Raw genomic sequence first — 26,597 nt, 5'->3', positions numbered from 1 at the left:
TGGGGATATAAGTGATTGAGTGTGTCACCAGCCTCGTCCACGTCGTCGAGATGGAGCCTAAATTCTTTGATGTATTTCGCAATTTTTTTACTCCATAAAGAAAAACAACAAGCAGAATTGATAAACAATTTTAAGACATGACGACATACCAAAGTTGAAAGTTCTTGGATCCATTTTCACCTCAATACTACTCTATATCACCACAATAAAACACCCTTACCATTCTCATTTCGTGTTAGATGTAATATACGCAGCCCCCTCCCCAATTATATAACCAATATATTATTATTGAATAATCTAAGCCTTTTTTGTGTACACATAACCCAGATTTTGGCCTAGTTTAATAGTATTAACAATACTTTTCCCACAATCGCTCCCGCCATTTAAAATAGCGACTTCTTTGATTCCACACACCAGGTTCGACCGATGTAAAAGTAAAGTTCCCTTTTCAAACCTGACGGTCTATATGGCAAGTGAAGTAGAGTTCACTTGTTTCTGTGAAAACGGCATATGAAGAGATAGTGGGGTCAGCACATATGCCCAGCCGCCTTTACTTTCCCTAACGTGAGCTAGGTACCCATCAGAGTTAGGTGGACTCAGGGACGGTCTACTGACCTTGAAACCATCTCTCTACCGCTAGACCACTCCGTTCCTTCGACCGATGCAGTCGTTTAAAAAAGTTCTCTAAATCTTTAGGCCTCTTACTTACCAATAGGCCCATTCCCCACTGATTTAACGCGAATATTGGTTATATTCAGAGGTGTAACCCAGAATGGGACAAGTGAGGAGGGAGTAGGGTTATGAGGAGTTATCCCCCCCTCACAGATCTAGTATTAGGCCTAATCAAATCCAGGCATGTGATGTCATATATCTTGATATATTACTCTTTATCTGATAGAATTGTATTACAATGTCTTGTAGTGTACTTTAGGGTTTTATCATCTTATCAGTGAAAAATGTAAACTGTAACTAACTATAAACAACATACCTTTATTTGATGGTAACAAGGCAGCACTGAATATTTACAACCAGAGTGATAAAGTTAAAGGCCAAACTTGGCTTAAACTAAATTACTTTTTAAATCACCTAAGTAGGTATATTCACATTTGATATTAGGCCTACATTCTTTCTAAATTAATTCTTTTTATTGTATTTTTTCTATCGCCAACTTTTACTTTGGATAAATAAAATGACTATTTTAGCCCTTGAAAAAGTAGCCTTTAAGTTCAGATAAAATATTTATCATAAATGATCTGTGATTTGTCCAGAAATGTCTTATAACATTTGTTATTGAAGTTTTAATCATATTAAAACATTTCAGTTTAGTTATGTACATATTCCTTTGAGCAGTATGCTACCGATATAAAAATGTACACTGAAAGGCAAGAGTTTACTGAAATTAAAAGTTATCATTATTCTTTTCCCTGTTTATGGCCAAGATACATGAGGCATTTGAAGTAGTTATTTGTTATTATGATGTTGGCATATAAAGTGATAGCGTGGTAGCTATGCCCAGCAGCCTTTGTTTCACCAACGTGACGTCTTGCAATCAAGAGGTTGAAACCAACATTCGAACTCTAGACCTTTGTGCTAGAAGCTGAGCGCTCTATCATAGCAATGCCTTTGATAGGATCTTAAAAATATGAATAAAAAGAAATTTTAAAAAATAGCTGTAAATTGAAACTTACTTTTTTAAAAAATAGTGTGCAATGAAAGAAAGTCAGTTTAATTATAAAATATATAACACTTATAGTTGAAAACACTGTGTAGTTAAAACCCTAGTATTAATAAATAGGGCTAATAATTACTGTGACAAAAAAGTTAAATATTGCATTGATTTAATTCAACATTTTGTGACCTGGAGATTATAGACATTATACCTGAACAATAACAAAATACTAAATGTGTTTAATGTAATACAATATAATACAATATAAGCTTATAATTGCAGGCTGTAGCTTTGTTACAGTGAACTGTTCAAGCAGGATTAACATTGTTTACTGGAGGGATAAAAATAGTTTTACAACAGATTTAATGAGATAAACTTTGTTTTAGTACAGAACATAAACATTATTTTCTTTTTCATGTGAAAATATAAAATAAATATGTTGAAAGGACTGCTGTTAATTTTGCATTTATTTAAAATAGCCTCAGGTAATATTCAACAGTTGTAACCAACTGGTCATAATTTTTTTTAAATGTATACAATGTAAAAAATAGTTTTCTTATTTGCATTAGGTAAAATTTGCATATTTTATCATTTACTAACATTTCCTTCATACTAAACAATGTAAGAATTTTATTTCATTTTATGAAAATATATTAATACCTATAATTAAACATGTAATCAAATATGAGTTTGTATTGTTTTTCAGGGTAGTTCTTTTCAATAACATAAACATAAATTTTAAAAAGCTGTGCTAAAAATATGTTGACAGCTAAGGTTTAAAAATAAGAAGAATAAACATTACAAACTCTACTGTGTAAACTTTAAAAAAGATATATATATATATATATATATATGAACATATACATATGAACATAAACTAAACAAATGTGTGCTCTAGAAATGCATGTTGACAGCCTAATATATGACCAAAAATAAACATTATAAATTCTACTGAGCAAACCAAACAACTGAGAATTAATATATAAAAATAATTTACAAATTATGAAAACTGCAATACAAAATAAGTTTACTAATAGTAATACTATGAAACTGATTGTCTTTTATTTTATAATTTAATACTTTTCACTATATGTACAAAAAATTTTTGTGGTTAAGGGGAATGTTGCTTAGCAAGCAATAAACACATACAAAATTATTTCTGATCAAAGATGGCAACGTGTAGTGAATAAAATTTCAAACAAATCCAACACAAGTGCAGAAAAAATGTAACAGTTTGATTTTTTAACTGAGCAAACAACAGACTCTAAAATGTTAAGGCAAGCGCTGTATAATCCAGTCAAGAATATCATTCCTGATTGCAGAGCCATCTGGTTCTATTTCATAGTGAAGTTGATGGTAGCAGTTTGGATAGATCTGATTTTTAAATGTAGATGAATAATTATTTTAAGTCAAATTTTAATATATACATATATTTGGTTATATATCAAATGTGTACAATTTTTGAATAAACAAAGAAAGGTCATTAAGTCATAAAAAGATGACAAACTCACTGGTTTCTTAGTATAAAACACCAAAACTTAGTGAAAAAAAAATTAATTATTATTATTACAAACACTATTTAATAAAATTTTTAACTTGATAACTTTCCTTAAAAGTAAAAATTAAAAGTAATTGATGGCTTACTTTAAGACATTTGTCTTTGCTGGATGCCTCTCTAAACAGTGCCTCTGAACCCTTGGAATTAACAATCTTATCAGAGTCGCCATGTAGAACAAAAAAGGGCCATGTGATTGTTTTTAGTTTTGCTTCAATCTCCTGAAGCAGCAGAAGAAGTGAGTAGGCCCATCTATATGATAGTAATAAAACTGTTAAAAACCAGAATATAGTAAGAGAATCAAACAAAAATATATACAGCTATGCAATTAAAAAACAATCAAGTTAAAAAATAATCAATTAGGTCCAACTGCAACTTCTAGTTAGTTGGATAACTGATTAATTAGACCATCTGCTTATTCAGGCTGAGCCAAAACAAAAGATATTACAAAGGCATAATATTATTAATAATAAGCCTACAGTAATTTTTTAACAGAAAAACATTGATGTTTATTTGCACTTACTTTGCTTTCATTCCTCCATGGTAATTTAAAGGATCGTCTTTGTACTTCTGACACTGTCAAGTAAAAATACAATGTGTTACCATGTAGCACATTTGTAAAGGTTACATTTTTATACAATTACTTTACACCATGATAAAGGAAGAGAAAGCAGTTCGTATCTTACAATGCTCTTATCCCTGCTAATGTCAGCATCATCTAACCATAAAACTGGACACTGTGGAATTATTCTTGATGCAATCTTACCTAAAAATATCTGGCAACATATAAAATATTATTAGTTTCAACTTGAGAATAGACATTTAAAAACAAAATTTTTAAAAAGCAGAAATTAATTGTCTGGTATACATTTTTTTTTAATGTACACAAAATTGCCAAATGTTTTCTTTTAATTAAGTTAATGATCTTAAAATACTGATATGAAGAGAAAGTTCATCACAAAAATAAAACCGACCTACCCGGACTGGACCCACTGTATCCTGCTCTGGGGTGACACACGGACCAATGAGAACAACACCTCTAAAATACTCTGGATGATCCAGCGCAGCCAAAATGGCAACTGCACCACCCTAATTTTGAAATATGAACAAATTAAACAAAGATTATAATTGTACATTTTATTTCTACTTGTCAAGCAGCTAACATGATACTAATTGATCACCTAAGTAATTATTTACAAAATAAACTATAGATGCGTCTTTTAACTAGTATTAAGTTTAGACAATTTAAAACATGTCTATCTTACTATTCTTACCATTGAATGACCTATGATAAAAACAGGGACATTGGGGAACTCTTTTTTTATTGTGTCAATATGATCGTAAACATCTTGACTATAGTGTCGGAAATCTGTAATGTGCATGCGAGGTCCCCCACTTTGTCCATGGCCCTCTGCGTAAAAAAAGTGTGAAATAATGCACTTATTTTACTGTTTAATCTTTTCACCTAGATTCAATATTCATTGAAATTTTTATATCTTATAGAAAATCTAGAAATGATACAGCATAAAACAAAAAGAACATATCACAGCTTAGGCAAATACACATTGCCTGTCTGCTATATTATCAAAAGCCAGTAGAAAAAAAATATAATGGATAGACAATAAAATGGAAGAAAATTGTTTGACATGTTAGACATTTATGTAACTTGTACACAGGGAAGTCTAATATCACTACTGCAGGGAAGTTTAATAACAGGTTTTTGTAATAGCTTTGAAATGTTTGATTATTTAAAAAGTGCTCAATGGTGTATTAAACAGTCATTCATTTATCTCAATAGTGCTTTTGGTAAAACAAAGTATAAATGAGTTTTATAGAGTTTACAATAACAAACTAAGTGAGGATGCATGGTAAAAATGGAAACACTTGTGCACAGCATTTCAAGTAGCCACTCAGATATCTCTCACAGTAAAATACAATACTTCAATTATGTTCGTCCTTCATGCATTACCTCCCCTCAGACACACAAATTCACTCACAATAATTGACTTTACAACTACGTTACATGTTTTTATGGTATTCAATATTTAACATATTTTTTAAAAAATAATTAGAAGCAAAAAATAACTAAATATTATGTAAATATTTATGTCTTTAAAACTAAAAACTACTTAATAAAAGAAAAGCCACACATACTAAATGTTACTTCCATAACTTACCATGATCATGAGCGAACACGAACATATCTTTCTCAGTAAACATTGCCGCTAACTGCCCATACCACAAGCAGTGCTCGCCTGCTCCATGACATATAAACACAAGAGCTCTAAGAAAATTTGTTGAAAGTAAATTGTTTAGTTTTTTAAAGCAGGTAACTTATTTAAAGTTTATACTTTGTTTAGTATACTTTGTTTAGTATCAACCCGGCAGTGTTATTGCTAGTTTAAATATACATTGGCCAAACACATTATCAAAACAAAGGAAGATCTGTAAGCAAGACAAGCTACAGTTCAGAAAGAGATTAAAAATGTGTGGTGGATAAGACATATATTAGAGAACCAACCATCCGCTTTGCTAGACTAGGTTAAAGCCATAAATTGAAAAGAAAAAAAGGAATATATATAATCAAATTGAACTGGAAAAGATGAGAAAGGGAGATTGGTAATATTAGAACTACATTCACCTAAAATGGAGAAGACATCAACAATTAGTGGATAGGGAGAGGAGAGAAATAATAAAGATAAAAAATATACTGCTTTGCAGTTAATGAATATGAAAATGTTGTGTTAAGTCAATGTAATTATTATGGTTAATAAACACCTCATTGACTATTTGTGAAACTTCTCTATGTTGTGTTATTGTTATCCTTAAGGATCATTCAAGTATATAATGCAAGGGACTGTGGTGTGGTTGATCTTTTTTCTTATAAGGATGATATTTTGGATGGGAAGGTAAAGGGATATAAAGAAATGTTACATAACAATGCCTTTGATTTTATTTTTTTCGTTTACATTAACGTTTGTAATGGCATTGGGAAGGGATAGGTTCAAACATCTGCCCTCCGAGCATATTTATATAGGAAACAAATTAAAACCTCAACCACCTCAGCTAATAGATGGTGTATTGTTTAGAATGTAAAACCACACATACTTGGGAGATTTCAAATGTCTGTTCCAGTATTTACAAAAGATTTTGGTCCCTCTTTGATTGATGAAAGTTTTTTCAGATGCATCTGGACCATCTGCACTCAGCTGTTTATCTGACATTCTTGTAAAGTATGACTGATCTGTTTTCTTAAAAATGGAATTTTAACAAATTTAAAAAAAAAAAAATTACAATATAACATTTTGCAAGCCGGTGTAAAACACAATTTATAAAGATGGATTTTTTGTTTTTCCAGTCAACTTTGATTAACTTAACCTTGTGTTTTAACAATGTTAATTAAACCTGAAATGTTTAATATTATTGTTGTATAGATATTTTTTTTATTGTTATGGTATTTAAAAAATAGAAAACTGGAAAATACAGTACAGACAAAAAAAACCTCATTATATTAGGAACTAAAATAAATTGTGAAAATTCAATTTAATAAGGCTGTCTCAAAAAGTATTATTTCTCATTCATTTAGAACACTAGTAATTTAATACATTATTTTTTTTCAGCTAGGTATACAAAAAAAAGGAAAATAAAAACATAAATATGTATAAACTATTATTAACAGACATTTTAAAAACATCCATGGGATAGAATTAGCACACAAGGTCATTAAGGTCTATACTAAAGTTTACATTTTTTAAATGTTTATTGATGATTAGGGTGTAATAGCAAAAATCATTATGAGACTCAAAGTCATAAATATTAGATAAAAGACTTTAATTGGGTCACATCACATGCTGTGAACAGTAAGATTATAGTTACAAGGACAAAGTACACATTCAAAAAAGTAAATTGTTTTTAAAAATAGTTACTGTATCAGTAGGCCTAAGTAATAAAAGTATAAATATAATAATTTAATAGTAATGGTTTAAACTTTAAACAAGCAGAGAATAGTTTACTAAGTTTAGTCTAGATAAAAAGATGCATCAACTAAATTTTAATTTCCTTCTTAACAATTTTGGAATGATTAAAAGTTTCAAAAAGCTGCATTCAAATAAAAAGACAATTAAGAATTAAAGCTATGGTATTAGTAGGCCTATATATATAATATAAATAATAAATAGTAGCCTGATATTAGGCTATCAATTTTTTTTTAATTTGGTTAACACTAACAGACAATAATAATTATTAATAAATTAATTAATGAGGTATCTGATTAAAATGCTGATTAATTTATAAGAATGAATAATGACCTTTAGGCCTATACTATATAATATATTTAATATTTAGGGCCTATGTTGAAATATATTTAATATTTATTATAAGACAATATAAGATTAAGAACTAACATCCTTAACTTTTCTTTTGCTGTAATTGTTGTAGCTGACTACACTAAGTAAAAAGTATTGTTTTTTTTTGTTGTTTTTTTTTGTAAGTATTAAGTAATATTACTCTTAACTCTAGATTTCTAGATCTAGATCTACTAGCAGTGGCGTGCAGACCTATGTAGATGCCCGGGGCAAAATCAAGCGGAAGATGCCCCCATAAATACTTATATATATATATATATATATATATATATATATATATATATATATATATATATATATATATATATATATATATATATATATATATATAATTTATTTTAAAAAATGTACTTATCTTAATTGAGATGAAAACCTTGACTACAGCCAGCTAAATCAAAATGGAATGAATGGTTGGAACTTGGGAGAAGGGGGGGGGGGGAGACAATTGCGGGACGGGTCGTGGTGGGGAGGGGGGGGGGGCTGTGATGCACTACAAAAGAGTCTCATCCGGTATTGTATTACCCCCGGGACCGCAGGGACAAAAACGCTGTCCGTGTCTGCAATTAGGGCGTCAGATACGCCTATATTAATGGGATGTTTCTCTCTTGGCCTGTTTAGGAATTCCTATAGTGTAACTAATACAGGTGAGAGTGTGCATTGAACTAGAGATGTTTCAGATTTTTCTCTCTAAACCACTTGGTCAAAACGTCAACTCTTTAAAGAGATGGGTGATGCTAGCTAGATACTCTCAAACTATCTTAACCTTGAATATAACAGAAGTGTACCTTGGTTGGCTAAGGGGTCATCCATTTATGACGTCCACACATTTTTGGGATTTTGGACCCCCCCCCCCCTCTTCCCTGTCCACAAACGTCCACTTTTGACGGACCCCCCCCCCCCCCCCCCATCCCGTGGACGTCCACACTGACTATAAGTTTTTGCATAATCTTCTTCCACTATTACTCAAGCTACTGCATTAAGTGTGTATATACTCTGAGTGTATAGAGTATTACAAATACTGGTACAAATGTGTTTTATTGTCCTTCGTGTCCCACACCTGAACAGGGACAGCGTGCTAACCCCCCCCCCCCCCCCATCCACCCCTCTCCCGTCTCACAACTGAACTGGGATGACCCCGTCTACCTAGAGAAGTGGTCGCCTGGTATTTGACCTGGGATGCAAATGTGGGGACACTTGTAATTGGATATCTTATTGTATTCCAGGTTAAGCCAGGGCATAGACCCAAGCTGGGTGGTGGGCCAGAGAGATAGGATAGTTGAACTTTAGCTTCGCTAGGAAATATTTTTCTTTCACACTACCAAAAATAATGTTAGATTTAATGTGTGGACGTTCACATTGGGCCAACCCCCCCTCCCCCTGTCCACACGCGTCCACAAAAGTCAATTTTTTTCGGACCCCCCCCCCCCCCGTGTGGACGTCATAAATGGATGACCCCTAAAGCTGCCAGCTTAAAAAAACGTTTCTACATCGGACTGTGTTTAAAAATCCACTATGCTATGTCAGACCCTCCCTAGGCTTGGACGCGTTTTCACAAATTTAACACCCAAGTACGTCTGTCTAGTTCAGGTGGGGGATAATCCACTAACGGCTTCCATAGCCTAAAACCCCACACCGCATCCCCACATTTCATTACATCATTATGGGCTCAATAACTCTATAGATAGCTCTACTATTAACTGAAATAAAACTGGCTCTGCGTGTGCTCCCAATTACTTTAAAGAAAGCTCTACTCAGAGTTAAAAACTTTAACTTTAACACTACTTAAAGCATGCTCCTCCTATTTGTAAAAATCAATATGGGCGCAATTATTCTGAATGATATCATTACAATGTATCGAAAACAATATGTTGATTCGTATTCTTAAGATTGACGCTAATGTGTATCAAAAACATTATATGGGCATTCTTATTCTTAAGTATGCTTATATAATGCATGAAAAAAAATATACTAATGGCTGTCAGTGGCTTAGCTACCGTAAAGCTAGAGTAAGCAAGGCATAGGGGCCCAAGGCAAATAGGGGCCATTTTCCTTCTTTTAAAAAGTTAAAACTTTTACATTGGAATTTTGATATTTATTTTATATAAATAATTTTTTAAAAATTAATGAAATCAAGTTTTTTTTTCTACTGTAGAAATAATTTAATTTAAAAAAGGCCCCAAGTCCTTTCTTAGTGTCCAGGCAGTGGCATTCAGTGTGGGGGAGGACGGGCGACTAACATTAACATTGTTAATTTTTGCATAGGGGACCGAAAATCCTAGCTACGCCACTGAATGCTGCCCATACAATTTAACAAAAAAAAAGTTATTACACTGCAAATGGCCATATATTTCACCAAAGATGCCCCAAAAATTTATAATAATAATATGGGCATAATTACCCTTTGGATGCCCTTAAAATGGATAATAATGAAGAAGTACATTAAAAAGTAGCTTTAGAGATGCCCCCAATGTTAACAACGATGATTGGTGTAATTACTGTTGCATGTCCTTCGAGTGTAATACATGAATATAAGCTTAATTACTTTCAAGATGCCCCTACAATATATAAAATGAAGATGGGCATACTTACTGTATGGATGCCTTTAAAATGTATTATAAAGTGAAGTGGGCATATTAGTAAATGCTCATAAAATATATTATAATGAATATACGAATAATTACTTTAAAGATGCCCCTATAGTGTATAAAAATAAATATGATTTAATTACTCGACGGATGTCCTTGAAAATGAGTATAACGAATACGCGCATATTACTTTAAAGATGCCCTTACAGTGCATGGGAATAACTTGGTCACAAGTACTCTAAACGATGCCCCTACACTATACTAAATAAATATGACACACATTTATTAATGGAATATCATTGACTTCCGTAGGACTACCCTTCACTGATGCCCGCCATTTCTATATAAGTTTTGCCATACGGACAGTGTAATGTTAAACCGGTTGACAGACGATTGAGTGTTACAATTTTTTTGAGTGAGATCGGCAAACATATGGAAAGTTACGATGACACCATGACACGACATATCACAACAGTTTTTAAATTACCAAAAAAAAAAAAAAAAAAAAAAAAAAAAAAATTAATTAATTAAATTTTTTTTTTACCTCCGCTGGATGCCCCCCAGTGGTGGATGCCCGGGGCCTGGGCCCCGTCCGCCCCCCCCTCTGCACGCCACTGTCTACTAGACTCAACTAGAGTGAGCTCTAGATCTAGATTTTGATATTCTGATCTGTAGTGATCAGTGATCTATAAGTATAAACTTATAAAAACTATTTATAAACTATTTAAAAAATTTTCTCCTAAATCTAGTTTTTTTTTAGTAGATCGAGAACTAGATCTAGATCTAGATCTATATTCTAGATCTAGATCTAGATTCTAGACTAATACTTCTACTAGATTCTAGATTGATTAAGTCTAGATCTAGATCTCTAGATTTTAGATTTTAGACTTAAAACGTTAAAATCCTGGCAATATAAAAAAGGAATAAGGGCAGAAAAGCAAAGCTTACACGCTGAAAGAGCCTAAATTAAAAGTAAATTTTTCTATGCCGGGTTGTAGATGTACACACTAATGTTGTTAACAATAGAATCTACATAGTACATAGTGTAGAGGTTTTAGACTTTAAGTTTTGTAGTTACTAACAGTTAGGCTATCTACATTTTTAAAAAGCGGGAGTAATCTCCCCTGACAACCCCCCCCCCCCCCCGACATAAGTCATTAAGTGGTCGTCCATAAACGAAGTTACTACATTTTAGTTTTAGTCTATTTCTCACAACTCTTAATGTAGCTACCCCCCATAAAACCCACAATTTAAAGAAATGAACATGTTTTTTTTTTCTTTTATTGCACGTCACCAAAATATCTGGCTTCATTTCTTCGTCGGTTGCACGTTCTGTATGGTGTTCGTTCTACAAAACCTGATTTCTTTAAATTTATTCAGAAATCAAAATGATTATATTGGCACTTTTAAGTAAAAAAAAAACAGCAACAAAAATAACTAAATAAAAAACAAAAAAAAAACCCACAAATAATTAAAACAAACACCGAGTGTAACGAACTTCTTAAACGCGCAGCACACGCAACATGTAAAGAAGACCATAACATATCAGTTGAATCATCACAAACGTACTCACTGACCACTGTCACCAGCCAGCTCACTTGAATTAGAACGTACTCACAACTTGCCTGAACCTTATTTAAAACCATATGACTTTCGATTGCGACAGACGATATAGCCGCGAGTTGCTATAGCAACCAACGTTGGTTCGTTGTGACTAAAATAATTAGTTACCAATCTGTCCAGACAGATAACACCACATAAACATCACTGCGATAAAAATAAAATGGCTTTTAATGTAAACTCCACACGTAAACCCTTTACACTTAAAATAAAACAGCACTAGAAGATAACAGATGTTTTAAATAATACAACCAGTCCGCTCCAGTATCGCAAATGTAACATGTGACGTCTGTAATACGATCTGAATAATTAGATTGACAAATCAATTAAAATATCGTTACTGAAAAAATAGAGATAATTTAGTGCCAACACACAGAGTATAAACATCAGTAGGCCTGTGAGTGGTGTAGGCAGATGTATTATAACACCCAGCCTGACAGCTGTCTCACGTTATGCAACAGCTATTTGCGGACGGCGCTCTCATGATGCTTTCATTTCAAAATTTTGAATATTATAATAATGCAAGTTGATCTAGATCTAATCTCTCAAAATCGTTATTATCTAGACAGAGGCCTATATATGTATATCTATATCTGTATATATAGATATATACTATATACACATGAGGATAGCGTAGTCGGATGGTAGAGCTCAAGGCTGCTGTTATGAAAATCTCGAATTCGGATCTTGGCTCGAATCCATAGGAGGCTCCTGAGCTCACACAGCTCCGATAGGTACCTGGCTCACGTTGGGGAAACTAGGACGGCTGACCACATTATCCCCATGGGTCTTGGGCACAAATGGGATTATAGTCTCTATTACCTATAAATTTAATTTTAATTATGCCTATATATTTATAGGCCTACGCCTAAACAAACTCCTGCAACGACACTGATGCCAATGCCATTAGGATAGATAGTGCTTTCTGAATATCAGGCTTTATATTTGCTAAAGATAGACAATAGTACAAATTAACAGCATGCAAGATGGTGATGTAAAATTAGAGAATAAAACTATAGACCAGATGGTCTTCTATATTTTGGGACTGTGGTCATTTTATATGGAGGAACATTAAAGTAAAAGCTGAATAAACTTTACTTGTCTGGCATGTGACCATCTTAGTTCAGCCTGGAAATCTTCATACATCTTTAACAAAGCTACTAAAATACGAATCTTTACTCCCATGTGAAAGCAGCCCACATACCCAAAACAAGCAGAAGAAACAAAATCCAGACAACCATATAAAAATGCCTAAGAAATATATTAAACATACAGTGGTATGACAAAGGTGTAAACAAAATTTTGGGAGACAAGAAATAGATCGGATACTCTGTCTCAGATAGAATATAAAAACTGAGCCACACGTGATACAGTGGATCATCCAAGAAAATACAAAAGTAAAAAGTGGGTGCCAATGTCTACGCTCCAGAAATATGTATGTATAAAGGTCTACAGGTGTCTTTTTAAACATATTGAATTTTAACTTTATTTATTTATTTAAAAAAAAACAACCCATTGTCTTAGTAAACTGGTGTGCAATACATGAGCAATTCATGTTTCTTATAGCAGTAAAAAGGCCACAGCTTATATTTCACATTATATTGAGCTTTTTACTTTCTAAAAATTTGGGGCTTTAATAATGTGTTAAAACGATAAATGTAAACCAGACAAACAAATGAAAGATATAAAAGCGGTGATGTATAGTTTGTGTATATTAATTTTTTATTCAACATAACCTAACAATAAATGTTATATGAGCGTATACATCTTACCACAATTGTTAAGGGTACACACATGTTAGTTTGTCCAATAGGCAGACGACAGCTGTCAAACAAAATTATCTGAACAACAGCCATGGGGCAGGTTGTAATAATCATAAATATTTCTATTAATGCTAGATCTACTGTACAACAACTCCCTTCCTCCAAAAGAAAAATGTGAAACTGCTTTTTAAATAAGCTGAAAGTCTGTATATCCGGAAGCAATTTAAAAAAAAAAAATTAATAGAAACTTGCCTAATAGAAAGGCTGACAAAAATTTCTGAAAAGCAGATGAAATAACCTTTCAGTACAATGACAGCTATTTAAAATTTAAAAAAATGTGTAGGCCTGTGGATAATACATCAAAACCAATTCTAACATCTCCCAAACAAGAAATTAGTAGAGGATCTGATTCTTCACTGAAGAAAATATTAAGATCTTAACAACTCATGCATAAAAATAATAATAAGATGAATTACCCTTACAAGTCTTAAATTACATAATGAAATTACTGTTATTTAAAAAAAAAAAAATTAAAGCTGTTCTCTGTAATCTAACATTATTAAATACCAAGGAAATAGATAAAAAAATAATTATTTGCACTGAACCATTCAAACCCTATGGAGCTCATCTTCTCATTATCATAGATTTTAAATTCTCTGTGGGGTTTATTGCTGAAGTATTTGAAATAGTTTTTTCAATGAGATAATCTCTGAGTTTCTGTCATCTGGTGCTAGGGCCTTGTCGTGGCTTGGCAGCTTGCGTACCCTGACGACCCCCAGAGCTATACCAGCGGGAGTGTTAACTCCTGGCAGGTTCAACCAAGCTGGGAAGGTCTGCGCGGGTAGGGGTCAGACGAAAGCTAGCACCCTGGTCCTCCAGGTTGGGGGTTGAGCATAAGGTCAGCAACCTTATCTCGTAAAACAAATTACCCGCTACAGAAACGCAGACAGAGAGAAACAAAGACAGCTCGGACCAGGGGAAAAATGGATCTCCCGATGGAGAATTTATGAAGCCGGGTGGTGAAAGCCAATATGTATTGGAAACCACCAGGTCGACCACCATTATTTCCACTAGGACCACCATCAATATTGGAGCTTGGAATGTCCGCACGATGTACGAAGCTGGAAAAGCAGCCCAAGTAGCAGCAGAAATGAGACGCTATAAAATAGCTATCCTGGGTGTCAGCGAATCAAGGTGGACTGGCTCAGGACAAAAAAGGCTGATATCAGGAGAGCTACTGCTGTACTCAGGTCATGAGGATGAAAATGCACCACATACTCAAGGAGTTGCACTCATGCTATCAAATCAAGCACAAAGGGCTCTCATCGGATGGGAGGCACACTGCCCGCGGATCATAACAGCTACCTTTAAAACTAAAATAAGACGAATAAACATGGACATAATACAGGCCTACGCCCCAACAAATGACAGCAAAGAGGAGGACAAAGACGAATTCTACAACAGGCTAATGACCATTATCCAGAACCGCCCAAGAAGAAACATCCTTATACTCATGGGCGACTTCAATGCTAAGATTGGAAGCGACAACAGAGGATATGAAGAATGTATGGGACAGCAGGGTTTAGGTGAGATGAACGAAAACGGAGAAAGATTTGCTGACTTGTGTGCCACAAATAATTTAGTCATTGGCGGTAGTCTCTTTCATCATAAAAGGATACATAAAGCTACTTGGGTATCACCCGACCTATCTACAGAAAACCAGATAGACCATATATGTATCTTAAAAAAGTTCAGGAGATCACTTCAGGATGTACGCGTCAAGAGAGGAGCTGATGTTGCTTCAGACCATCACCTACTGGTAGCTAAAGTAAAACTCAAGCTGAAGAAAAACATGTTGGAAAACAAAAGGAAATACAGGTACAACACAGGCCTGCTAAAGGACCCATCTAAACTCAACGAATTTAAACTTCATATGTCCAATAGGTTCCAGGTGCTACAAGAACTAATAGAAGAAGAGACGATGGAGGAAACATGGGAAAAAACTAAAAGTATATTAACATCAACATGCGAAGAAGTGCTAGGCCCTATCAAAAGACAAGCGAAGGAATGGATATCAGCAGATACCATGAAAATTATTGAAGAGAGAAAAAGAAAGAAGGCAACATTAAACAACAGCCGCACACGGGCTACGAAATTAAAAGCACTGGAAGAATACACCGAAACGAACAAAAATGTAAAGAAACACATAAGGAAAGACAAACGGAGCTATTTGGAACTGCTGGCAAGAGAAGCGGAAGAAGCACTGTACCATGGTAATATTAGGGACGTGTACAATACAATTAAGAAGATATCTGGTAAGTACAGTAAGCCAGAGAGGCCAGTGAAAACCAAAGATGGAAAGACAATACCTGATGCGGAAGGACAGATGAAGAGATGGGTAGAACATTTTGAAGAACTACTGAATAGACCAACACCAGAGTGCACGCAAGACATACCACCAGCTGAAAGTGACCTCCCTATAGACTGCAACCCACCTTCAAAAGAAGAGATACATAGAGCTATAAAGCAGCTGAAAAATTGGAAGGCTCCAGGAATAGATGGTATACCGGCAGAAGCACTGACAGCAGATATAGAAACTAGCACCACACTACTATACACACTCTTCAAGAAAATCTGGGAAGATGAACAAATACCAGAGGAGTGGAAGGAGGGACTACTCATAAAGCTTCCAAAGAAAGGCGATCTTAGTGCATGCTCTAACTATAGAGGGATAACACTTTTGTCCATCCCAGGCAAAGTCTTCAACAGAATATTATTAAACAGAATGAAGGAAGCCATAGATCCCCAGCTTCGAGATCAACAGGCGGGCTTTAGGAAGGAAAGGTCATGCATAGACCAAATTGCTACCCTGCGCATCATCATTGAACAGACCCAAGAGTGGAACTCATCTCTCTATATTAATTTCATAGACTATGAGAAGGCCTTTGATAGCCTGGATAGGCAGTCAATGTGGAAATTGTTGAGACACTACGGGGTGCCACAGAAAATAGTCAACATTATTATGTCTTCATATGAAGGTCTCAAGTGTAGAGTAGTGCATGGCCAACAGACTACAGAGGCCTTCCCAGTACGGACCGGAGTAAGGCAGGGTTGCCTACTTTCACCATTCCTGTTCCTACTGGCCATAGACTGGGTTATGAAGATGTCAACAGAGAAAACGCGAAACGGTATACAGTGGACATTGTGGAGCCAGCTGGATGACCTGGACTTTGCTGACGACCTGGCCCTCCTTTCTCACACACAACAGCAAATGCAGGATAAAACCAACAGGGTTGCAAATTTTTCTACAAGCCTGGGTCTGAACATCCACAGAGGGAAAAGTAAAGTTCTCAAAGTCAATGCATCAAACAACAACCCTATAACACTGGCAGAAGAAGCCCTAGAAGAAGTGGATAGATTCACCTACCTTGGAAGTATTGTTGATAAGCAGGGTGGGACAGAAGCAGACATAAAAATAAGGACGGGTAAGGCAAGAGCAGTCTTCAACCAACTAAAAAATGTTTGGGGTTCGGGAGATTTAACCCTTAGAATAAAAATCCGGATCTTCAACACACTAGTAAAACCTGTTTTACTCTATGGAGCCGAGACATGGAGAATAACTGCTATAAATAAGAAGAAAATACAATCATTTATAAACGCATGTCTCAGAAAGATCCTGCGAATTCGCTGGCCTAAAACCATCAGAAATGATGTTCTATGGCAACGGACAAATCAACTGCCAGTGGAAGTAGAGATCCTCCAGAGAAAATGGAAATGGATTGGCCACACACTCAGGAAGCCTGTATCCAGCATAACAAGACAGGCCCTCACCTGGAATCCACAAGGCAGGAGGAAGAGAGGCAGACCAAGAAAGACCTGGAGACGTGACCTGGAAGAAGACACCAAGAAGATTGGATACACCTGGGGACAGTTGGAGAGACTAGCCCTGGACAGAGACGTCTGGAAAGCTCTTGTCAGCGGCCTATGTCCCAGTAGGGACGACAGGCAAACATGACATGATGATGACATGAATCTCTGAGTTTAAACAGGTAAATGTTTTTTTTTCACATATGGACAATATAAGCATTTACAATTTGTTAGAAACAATTGTCACTCAGTTTCTAGAGTGATTCACAATAAAAAAAAACAACCAAATTCTAACTAGATTAAAGGAAATCTCAGTTGCTGCCTTCTGTGCCTCCATCTTCCAGAACATTCTCCTCAGAGGATTCAGAGTTGCCTGCCATCGTGTCTGTGCTGTCTTTAGGCTTGTCTTCAGGCTTTCCCAGGCACGTGATGTGATAGACAGTGCTGCCATCTGCCTCTGCTGTCACTGCTTTAACTAGAGCCTCCGTACCATCATCCATTTTTATAATCTACCAGGGATGAAAGAAATGTAATTTCAAATAGTAGGCGCCATGTTAAAACAGTCCCTTCAAGTTCTAAATAACAAGCAAAAAAAAAAATGAAGGAATGGAGGTGGCCTCTTAACGTACTCAACTAATCTGCCACCACTATCTACGTACGATTGTTAACTGTTTTTCCTTTAATCAAAACTGATTTTACATAGTGTATGTATCTATTACTTATGCTTATGGGGAAGAAGTTTTAAAGGAAACGAGCCGACCCGCGGCATATCATACGCCGCTATTTAGTTGTTGTTTTTTCTACTTTTCAGTAATTCATAATTTGTGAATTCGACACTACCAACGCTGCCACTGAAAATATTTCTTTAAAACACTATAAGTAGCTCATTAAGGAAGATAACCCCCCTCCTTCCCCCCCCCCCCCTCCGTTAAAGTAAACTCCACTTAGTTACCCCCCCCCCCCCCCCCCAACGTTTAAAATAGTTTCAAACTAAATTATCTGCCCCTAATAGTCGTCACTAAACCCGGCTCTGTTGGTAAACATAAAGAGTGAACCACAGCTCATCAGACTATGTAGGGGTGGGGGTGGAAGGGAGCGCGTTTACAGCTTGTTTTCTAGCGTCTCCCAGAAGAGAATTATATATATAGATGTGATGCAAGCTTAATTTCGAGCAGGGTCAAAAGCAGCCTTTTTCAATCAACTGTGGCAAACCGACCATATCAGATGAGACTTTGGCATAAGATCTGCATATATACAGCTTCAAGCTATAGCATCCCTTCATTATTGCCAGCAACCTAATGGCTCCAGTCAGATGCACTTCTGACGAATGGTTATAGACAATGATTCCAGACAAAACAGTCTACTCTTTTAACGCCTGCAACTAACTGATTTTGTCATTGATGTAGGTTATATGGATTATTTTAAATATTTTAAAAAAGTTTTGTGTTTGAAAAAATTAGCTTTTTTTTTGCTTGGCTTTAAGGGAATTTAAAATGTTTTTATGCCCAGACAGTAAAGGATTCCACATATAAATTCTATATTCACAGGCCATAAATACTGAATTAGCTATTGATAATTTTACCTGTCCTATTTGTGTTCCCTCTAAGATTCTGTGAAAGTCTGTACTACTAAGTAAAGCTGATTTTACTGGACCTTTGCTATTTTCACCATCGTCATCCTGCTACAGAAACAAATATTAATATTTCTTGAGTAAATAAGTAACCAAAGCATTTCTAGTACAATCAGATTATGGTTGGATAGGTATTGCATGGTATAAATCGTAAGGGTTGACAATGTTGTGGTATCTAAGTCATATTGGGAGGAGGGAGAGGGCAAGTCAGATAGTAGATTATGGCACAATTGCAAACCCACAAGTCTTGAGTTTGGATACCTAGTTTGAATCAGGTTCGCATTTCTGATGGGTACCTGACTCACTTTATGGTAAAAAAAAGGTGCTTGGCCATAGAACTGGCCACACTATCCCTTCTTGTACTGAGATCACAGAAACAGATTAAATCAGCTTCATCTGACAGCTAGATAAGATGGGTAACAATAATTTTAAGAGTCCCAATGGAACATTTTTGTAAAAGTTAACAAATATTTAAAGGAGTTATCAGTCCCATTTCAATGGAGCTAATTGTTAAATATATTGAATCCTTGTATAACAAACCCAACATAGCATCTTCTCTCCATTACATTTACAGAGCAAACAACTAATTATTACATTCTTTTAAATAAAATGTCAAACTTATACATTTCTTGCTGAAAAAAAAACTAGTTAAGCTTACTTTATGTTTTCTGAGATGCCTGTGACAGGACCCCATATCATGGAAGGTGGCGGAGCACAAACTGCAGCGGTAAGGCTTCCGGCCATAGTGCTGGTTCTCATGGTCAACAAGGTATTGTTTGCGGGTAAATGCACGGCTACACAGCTGACAGCGAAATGGTCTTTCACCAGTGTGCTTGATCATATGCCGAACCAAATCACCTATAAGATTAAAATATACAGATATAGAAAAATAAGTAAAAAACCCATTTTAAAAGGTAATTATAAATTCATACCTGATTATTACAATTGAATAGTAAAAGAAAAATATCCATTAAAGGCTTTTGTTATCTTACATGCTTACTGTATTAATAACCATTGTATTATAGTTTAACATTTTCTTTCAAGCAATGCTGTCACTCTTACTGTAATACATAATTTTTTTTTGTATCAAGCAATACCATTTAATGTTAGATCCAAAATTCACAAAGAACCCTTGATTAGATATTAAAATTCATAACATTAATCCTAAAATATTTGCCCCAAGTTCCTTATGATTTAAAACTTGAGACTGAAATCAATAGTTTTTAGTTTTGGCCTTAAAAAAAATGTGTATATATACATACTTACACTGGCATACTTTTCACATTAAAAACTGAAAACTAAAGAATTTAGAAAAGTTGAAGAAACAGAAAAAAGAAATAGGTTTACATTGAGTTGTTATTATGAAAAAAAAGAAAAAAAAAGGAATGTTAGTTTTGTGGATAACTTCTGGATTAGAACTGCGAATCAAAACTTTAAGCTCACCTTTGGTGTAGCACTTGGTTGAGCATTCATTACAAGGATAACTGGCTTGGCGCTTATGACGCTTTACATGCACCTCTAGTTGACATTTTTGTCTGAAAGCTTTTCCACACAGATCACACAGGTGACCTTTCTTGTTGCTATGTCGATCCATGTGAATTTTCAAGGTACACTTTTGAGTAAAACCTCTACCACATATTGTACATCTGAAAGCAGCAAAAAATAAATATATATGAATACTTAACACTGGCAAGTTTAAAAAGAAAATTATAGGTAATTCATTTAAAATATTATATAAAATGTAAATTAAAACTGATTTGGCTAGGATATTTTTGTTTTGATGAGTCACAACAAAGAAAACTATCAATAAATTATCTCACTATGAAAATTAAATTTAGAAATGTATATTATTTTACTGATATGAAGAAGTAAAATATAAATTAGTCATTTACTATTTTATGCTTAAAACAAACTTCCTTAATTTCCCAAGTATTTACTGTTGGTTAATTAAAGTGTCAACAAACTCTTACACAAATGGGCGTTCCCCTGTATGAGTGCGCATGTGTATCTTAAGTGACCTTTTCTCAGTAAAACTTTTACTACACTGGCTGCACTGGAAAGGTTTGAGGCCCACATGGGTGGCTTCATGTCTGTCTCTGTTGGCCTTAGTTGTAAACTTTCTGTCACACTGGCCACAGCTGTAGGGTCGGGCACCTGTATGGGTTCTCATATGGGCTGAAAAATACACAAGGAATATCTGTAAACATTTAAAGCTCTTAATCTTTAGAATAATGTAGCAGTTATTTGATTAATAATAAGATTTAATTCAAATAATGAAATATCTTTGTAAAATAAAGGATTGATTTCACTACTACCTGCAAATTTAAAATGTTTTATTTTTTTACACCATGATAAAATGCAGTAACAAAAAAATATTAATTACATTACCTGACATTGATGATGCATAAATTAAAACCCTATGGCAAATTGGGCAAGTTCTATCAATAACCTCTGCCTTGACCCCATCAGCCTCATCCTTAACCTTTTTCCTCCTCCCTCTTTTCAGTTTCCTGTCTTCTAGAATCTCATACTCCACAACATCATATTGGGTTTCAACTGGCTGGCCATCGTAGCTTACACCAGCCTCCACAGCCACTGAATTATCAACCATGTGGGCTTGACTCAGTACCTGAACCTCACCATCTGAAGTCCAGATAACATTTCCGACGTGCTGAACCTCAATGATTTCCTCCCCTTCCAGAATTTGAACAGTCTGGCCTGAATGTTCATCAAAGGACTCATGCACATCAGCCACAGACACAATAGTATCCACTGAAGCCAAATTCTTATCACACTCTTTTGGGTCGACAATGGCACCAGTAGATCCAGCTTTCTTGAGCTCTTCCTCAAGTGCAGAGATGATAGTTTCTATATCAGAAGCATTGCGGGGTGTTAAATGACTCTGAAGGACTATTTGCTGTTCGTTTCTTTGGGGTTCAATATCAGATTTAAAAACTGATGATGTCGGCATTTCAACATTTAACTCCACAATATTGTTTGTGTAAGAACGTTGATCAAGCTGCTCATCAGCATCAATGACAACTTTATTACTGTCTAAGCACTGAGGGTCTGAAGGAGTCATATCACCAAGTGATACTTGCAACTGGAATGTAGGCATGAGGTTGTCATTTTGAATGTTTTGATGATACATTGGTACCTCACTTTCAATATCATGGGCTTCATTTGTTTGTTGCTGGTCCAAGAGCTCATTGTCACCTGAATGTTTTTCACTAAGGCTTTCTGAGATCTGCATCACAGTGTTACCAACAGGGACTATTGTAATGTTAAAGTCTTCATCTTCTTCAGACACCTCTTTCTTTACACTAGGGTAGAATGTTATGGAGTCTACTTCTAAATCATCTTTTCTTGCCTGTGAAATGCAATCTTTTTTAATGTATTCTTTAGAATCTTCCAGCTCAATATTTCGGGAGTCTCCAAATTTGTCCCGGATGACCCGAGCAGCTGAAGATGACCTTGTAGTTGGTCGCCCAACTGGCCAAATTTTTTTAATGGGTTTCGATTTTTCAGCCTTGGATGGGCTGGTTTCAGTTGCATTGTTTGTGGGGGGTAATAAGGTTGAGTTTTGTGCAGACAAAGCATCTTGGTTTACTTTGAAATAGCTTCGTACTGATTGCAAGTCCTCATCAACAGCTTCATGAAAATTTTCACCAGATGGTTCAGGTTCTACATCTGTCTCACTTTTTCCTGGAGTATTAGAGCTATTATTAGCAATGTGCGTAAAATCAAAATTATCAAGGTCAACTTCTGACAGATTACCCTCTGTACTTGAAGCTTCAGATTCTACTGAAGGCACTGTCTCGTAATAGTCTGCTATCTTTTTTTGGTTCGCTAACTTTAAGACATGATACTTTCTGTAACCCTTTTCAGCACATTTAACAGGGGCATAAATTGTTATAGCGTTTCTATCCAGCTGCTGAATGCGATATTCTTCCAACTGTCTCTCCCTAGTATATTTTGCTACCTTGGAATTTCTGCGAGGTGTATCCACAAAGTCACCTTTGCCATTTACAGCAATTTTCACAGCAGAGGAAATAGTTTTCCAGAATCTCCAGATATCTTCTTTGTCTTCATTGTTTAAAAAGCCAAGAAGAGGCAAACTGTCTGTAATCTGAAAGAGAAGAAAAAGGTTTTACAAAAAATATAGCAAGAAAAATGTCATTAATCACCAGTAGTGGCAGTAGCTTCAAACTGTTTTATTTAAATAGGTGAATTATAGACCTACAAAGAAATAATGACTTAACTAGTAGAAATAAACACATCTATATATACTCTACTACTTTACTTTTGTAAAATACAGCAACAAAATAATAAAATTAACAATGTACGCTAATACTTTGCAAAATACACATGAAAACTAAGGAAAAATAAAATGTATTTTTTAAAAAAAACCTAATTTCCTTACAACTTAGACAGGAGCCTAAATGTGAGAGTACTAATAATTAAATATGATCTTGAAAAAATATGACAAAAAGATTGTGACACTTGTTGTGGAAAAAAATCTGCCTCATAAAATTTCACCACTCTAAATGATGAATAGCCTAGCCGATTGATTCTCATATATTTCTAGACTATAATAATAGAGATGATAGACTAGAACTTAATAATAGGCAAACTGAAGTACTCATCTAGATCAAAATCAAATTTCATCAATGATGATGAGTGATGAGGTTAGTGTATTTTTAAAAGATAGTTATAGGTCTGTAGCATATGACTGATATGTAATATAAAGATATTATATATTTATTATAATAGGCCTATTATATAGGCCTATTAACTATTGGGGCCTATTTATTTTTTATTTAATTCGGGGCCTACAGTTGTATTGAATCATTAATTTTAATGGTCTAATAGTTAATAGACTAATAGTCTAAGATTATTGACTATAGGGCCTAGGCCTATAAGCCTATATTAATTATTTCTACAGAAGGCCTATACCTAATTATAATCCTATGATTTTCATTTCATTGATTGAAAACTTCTGTTGGTCATTAAAAAAACCCCACTCACTACTGGAGTTAACTAGAGTCTGTTTCTATAGCCTTTTTGATGAGAATTACAGAATGATTTTTTAATTAAAAATGTATCAATAATAGCTAGAACACTAGTAAACTAAGCTAATTTAGCATATTTTAACTTTCTGTGCAAAGTCATTATTACTGAAAAAATTCCAAAGTCAGGTCAGCCTGTGGCACCCTCCACTGAACTTGACAGAAGGAAAAAAAACTTGACCTGTGACCTTCATTAAAACAGAATTTGCTTTTTTTAATTTTTTATTTTTAGTAAACATGTACTTAATCTTACCCAATAAGTGATAACCATTTGAAAATTAATTTTAATTACTGTTGTAAAGTGGGATAAACAGCTTTATAAACACATGCTTTCTTGAGGGGGTGTGGCCCGGGTGTGGGACATCGCAATTATAACTTTATATTTCTGTGTTTTATGACTATATTTGTTCACAATCAGCATGCTATGTTTTTAAAATAGATAAAATTGATAAAGGGTAAGTATACCAAGTTACAAAATCTGCAATCTAACTAATAATATTAGTTTCAATTTAAAAAAATAATAAAAACGATCATCAACAAAGAAAGCGTAAACATTCTATTTTTAGGTGTGACATAAAAAAAAACAGTCATAAATCTAGCCAAATGATTGGATTCTTGTGCGGCACACATTTTCCCGCGCCTCGTTTTCACCAAACAAGAATATAATAAAATGGCATTATTACTTACACCCTCAAAAGCATTGTTTTCACCCTAATTATATTAAACAATTCTATTTTTATTTGATAGTAAAGAATAAGATGTTATACAAATTGTATCTTATGATAAAGTTATTGTAGAACGCACCTGCTTTATTTTATTCGACTTGAAATGCAAGCTAAGTCAGCGTGACTTTCTCTCGGCGGCCTCATTAAAGACAAATAAAGAAATTAGGTCAAGCTGCCATTATTAAAATGTTAATTATTCGCCCCGTAAATACATGGGCAGTTTCGAGTAAAAATCTATCCGATTACGATACAATCCTTAGTTTTAACTATCATGTACTTCATGAGAAAGAAATGATTCGATATTTTCTATGGCCGCCCAAAACATGGGTGCTTCAAAACCCCGAGAACGAGACTTCACGAATCGAAAAGCCTAGTTTCTAGTAGTAGTAGCTACTAGACTTAACTAGACTAGTACTACTAGCTACAGTTAGAGGTCTTTACAAAGGCAGATATTATAAATAAATAATGTTAAATAGAAATAAACTTGCACTACTACTAGACTTTATAGCAAAATTATACAGATGATAATAAAGAAGTTTTATTTGACACTGGAAATTAAGAAACTCAGCTGGTAGTGGAAGGGTAGGCCTATCGGAAACAGGTGACAAAAACGGTTCAACCCTTTTTGGATACATTTTCCCCCTCGAACAGCTATTACGAAAAATAAAATATAGACTAGACCTTCGTTTTGAAATTATTTCTAGCATCTGGAGATGACATATGAGGTGTTCTCTTTGCCATTATTCAACTTTTGACATCATACTAAGAAATTCTTAGCTAGAGCCCCTGTTGACTTCATAAATTCATCATTTTTACTATTAGTCCTGCTTAATTCCCCTGATGAATCAAGATTTTCGCACAATTAATTAATAATTAATTTTAAGTCCACGAAATAAGAATAGGCCCATAATATAAAGTTTATACAAAAAAACTTCTTGATAGAAATCATGAAAATCAAGACAATGTAAATATAAATATTACTTCTAGCTTTAGATCTATGTAGAAATCGCTCAAAGCACATCTTCTTCAAGGCTTTATTCTGGGGTTGGGGGGGGGGGGGGGGGGCATCGGTTGATGCTGGTTTGGCACAACACAAATGTGACATTAATCATTTCTAGGAATTCCCCCCCCCCCCACACGCACACACAAAATATCCCTACATAAATCACGATACAAACTTAATAGATGATTTTTAAAAATAATAATATAAAAAAAAACCGAACATGTTGCATGTTTCTTTGAAACCTTCGTGGATGGAGGGGGTATGACATCACAATCTAGGATGGAGGTAAGGGGGGATGGACATCGTTGGAAGATTCGGGGTAGGGGGGGGGGGGTCAGAAAGTATGGCCTCATTTTTATTTGTTTTCAGTTTTTTTTTTAAAATTGAAAAACATTAAATAGATAGCTATAAGAATGTATTTACCCTTATGCTGACCCATCTTAATTAATTTTTCAGAAAGAATATTTAAAAAAAAAACATATAGCCTACAATTTGGAGATAGGCGTAGTCAATTGAGTGTGTGTGTGTGTTGGAGGGGGGGGGGGGCTAAAATGTTTTGAAATCAAACTATTTTTTTTATTAGTTAGTGAGATTTAGTGAGGGTAAAATATGCAGAGTTACCCTTCCGGACCTGGAGGTTAAAAGAACAGATGAATTGTAGTTCACATGTTTCCGTGACCTCGGTATATGAAGGGATAATATGGTTAGTTCTATATCCAGCCGAAACTATCACGAGCCACATAGGCC

At 34.7% G+C, this 26,597-nt stretch overlaps 2 protein-coding genes across 5 annotated transcripts; both read right to left on the bottom strand.

Annotated features, from left to right (window-relative positions):
* Window positions 1–1,710: 1,710 nt before the first annotated feature.
* On the bottom strand, window positions 1,711–12,016 carry LOC131928719 (monoglyceride lipase). 4 transcript variants are annotated; one of them, XM_059284811.1, is made up of 9 exons: window positions 11,743–12,016; window positions 6,333–6,475; window positions 5,402–5,508; window positions 4,499–4,635; window positions 4,203–4,313; window positions 3,911–4,000; window positions 3,748–3,800; window positions 3,314–3,476; window positions 1,711–3,043 (listed from the first exon to the last, which is right to left on the bottom strand). In XM_059284811.1, exons 2-9 carry the CDS (start codon window positions 6,446–6,448, stop codon window positions 2,942–2,944), a joined length of 879 nt encoding a protein of 292 aa, XP_059140794.1. In that variant the 5' UTR covers window positions 6,449–6,475; window positions 11,743–12,016; the 3' UTR covers window positions 1,711–2,941. The 4 variants fall into 4 exon arrangements, with proteins under 4 accessions (XP_059140794.1, XP_059140792.1, XP_059140795.1 ...); XM_059284809.1 differs by having other exon boundaries at window positions 11,747–12,016; XM_059284812.1 differs by lacking the exon at window positions 11,743–12,016 and adding an exon at window positions 11,122–11,195.
* Window positions 12,017–17,592: 5,576 nt separating this feature from the next.
* On the bottom strand, window positions 17,593–25,670 carry LOC131928714 (zinc finger protein 12). The gene is made up of 7 exons (XM_059284803.1): window positions 25,529–25,670; window positions 21,442–23,182; window positions 21,024–21,228; window positions 20,497–20,699; window positions 19,712–19,911; window positions 19,006–19,104; window positions 17,593–17,932 (listed from the first exon to the last, which is right to left on the bottom strand). Exons 1-7 carry the CDS (start codon window positions 25,586–25,588, stop codon window positions 17,735–17,737), a joined length of 2,706 nt encoding a protein of 901 aa, XP_059140786.1. The 5' UTR covers window positions 25,589–25,670; the 3' UTR covers window positions 17,593–17,734.
* Between the last annotated feature and the right edge of the window lie 927 nt (window positions 25,671–26,597).

This window comes from Physella acuta, unplaced genomic scaffold (genome assembly GCF_028476545.2).
Source record: "Physella acuta isolate Inbredline_101_S28 unplaced genomic scaffold, ASM2847654v3 ptg001534l, whole genome shotgun sequence".
Classification (NCBI taxonomy): Eukaryota; Metazoa; Mollusca; class Gastropoda; family Physidae; genus Physella; species Physella acuta.
Note: the sequence above shows the minus strand (reverse complement) of the source record. Positions and strands in the feature narration are given on the sequence as shown.

Bases quoted from the DNA above. Each gene is read 5' to 3' on its own strand.
- LOC131928719 (XM_059284811.1), bottom strand. From the start codon at position 6,448: ATGTCAGATAAACAGCTGAGTGCAGATGGTCCAGATGCATCTGAAAAA. The intron at 3,477-3,747 runs GTAAGTGCAAAT...ACTATCATATAG, and splicing joins CATGGAGGAATGAAAGCAAA to ATGGGCCTACTCACTTCTTC. The intron at 3,044-3,313 runs GTAAGCCATCAA...TTTAAAAATCAG, and splicing joins GCAAAGACAAATGTCTTAAA to ATCTATCCAAACTGCTACCA.
- LOC131928714 (XM_059284803.1), bottom strand. From the start codon at position 25,588: ATGGCAAAGAGAACACCTCATATGTCATCTCCAGATGCTAGAAATAAT. The intron at 21,229-21,441 runs GTAATGTAATTA...TGTATTTTTCAG, and splicing joins TTATGCATCATCAATGTCAG to CCCATATGAGAACCCATACA. The intron at 20,700-21,023 runs GTAAGAGTTTGT...TGCTGCTTTCAG, and splicing joins ACAGGGGAACGCCCATTTGT to ATGTACAATATGTGGTAGAG.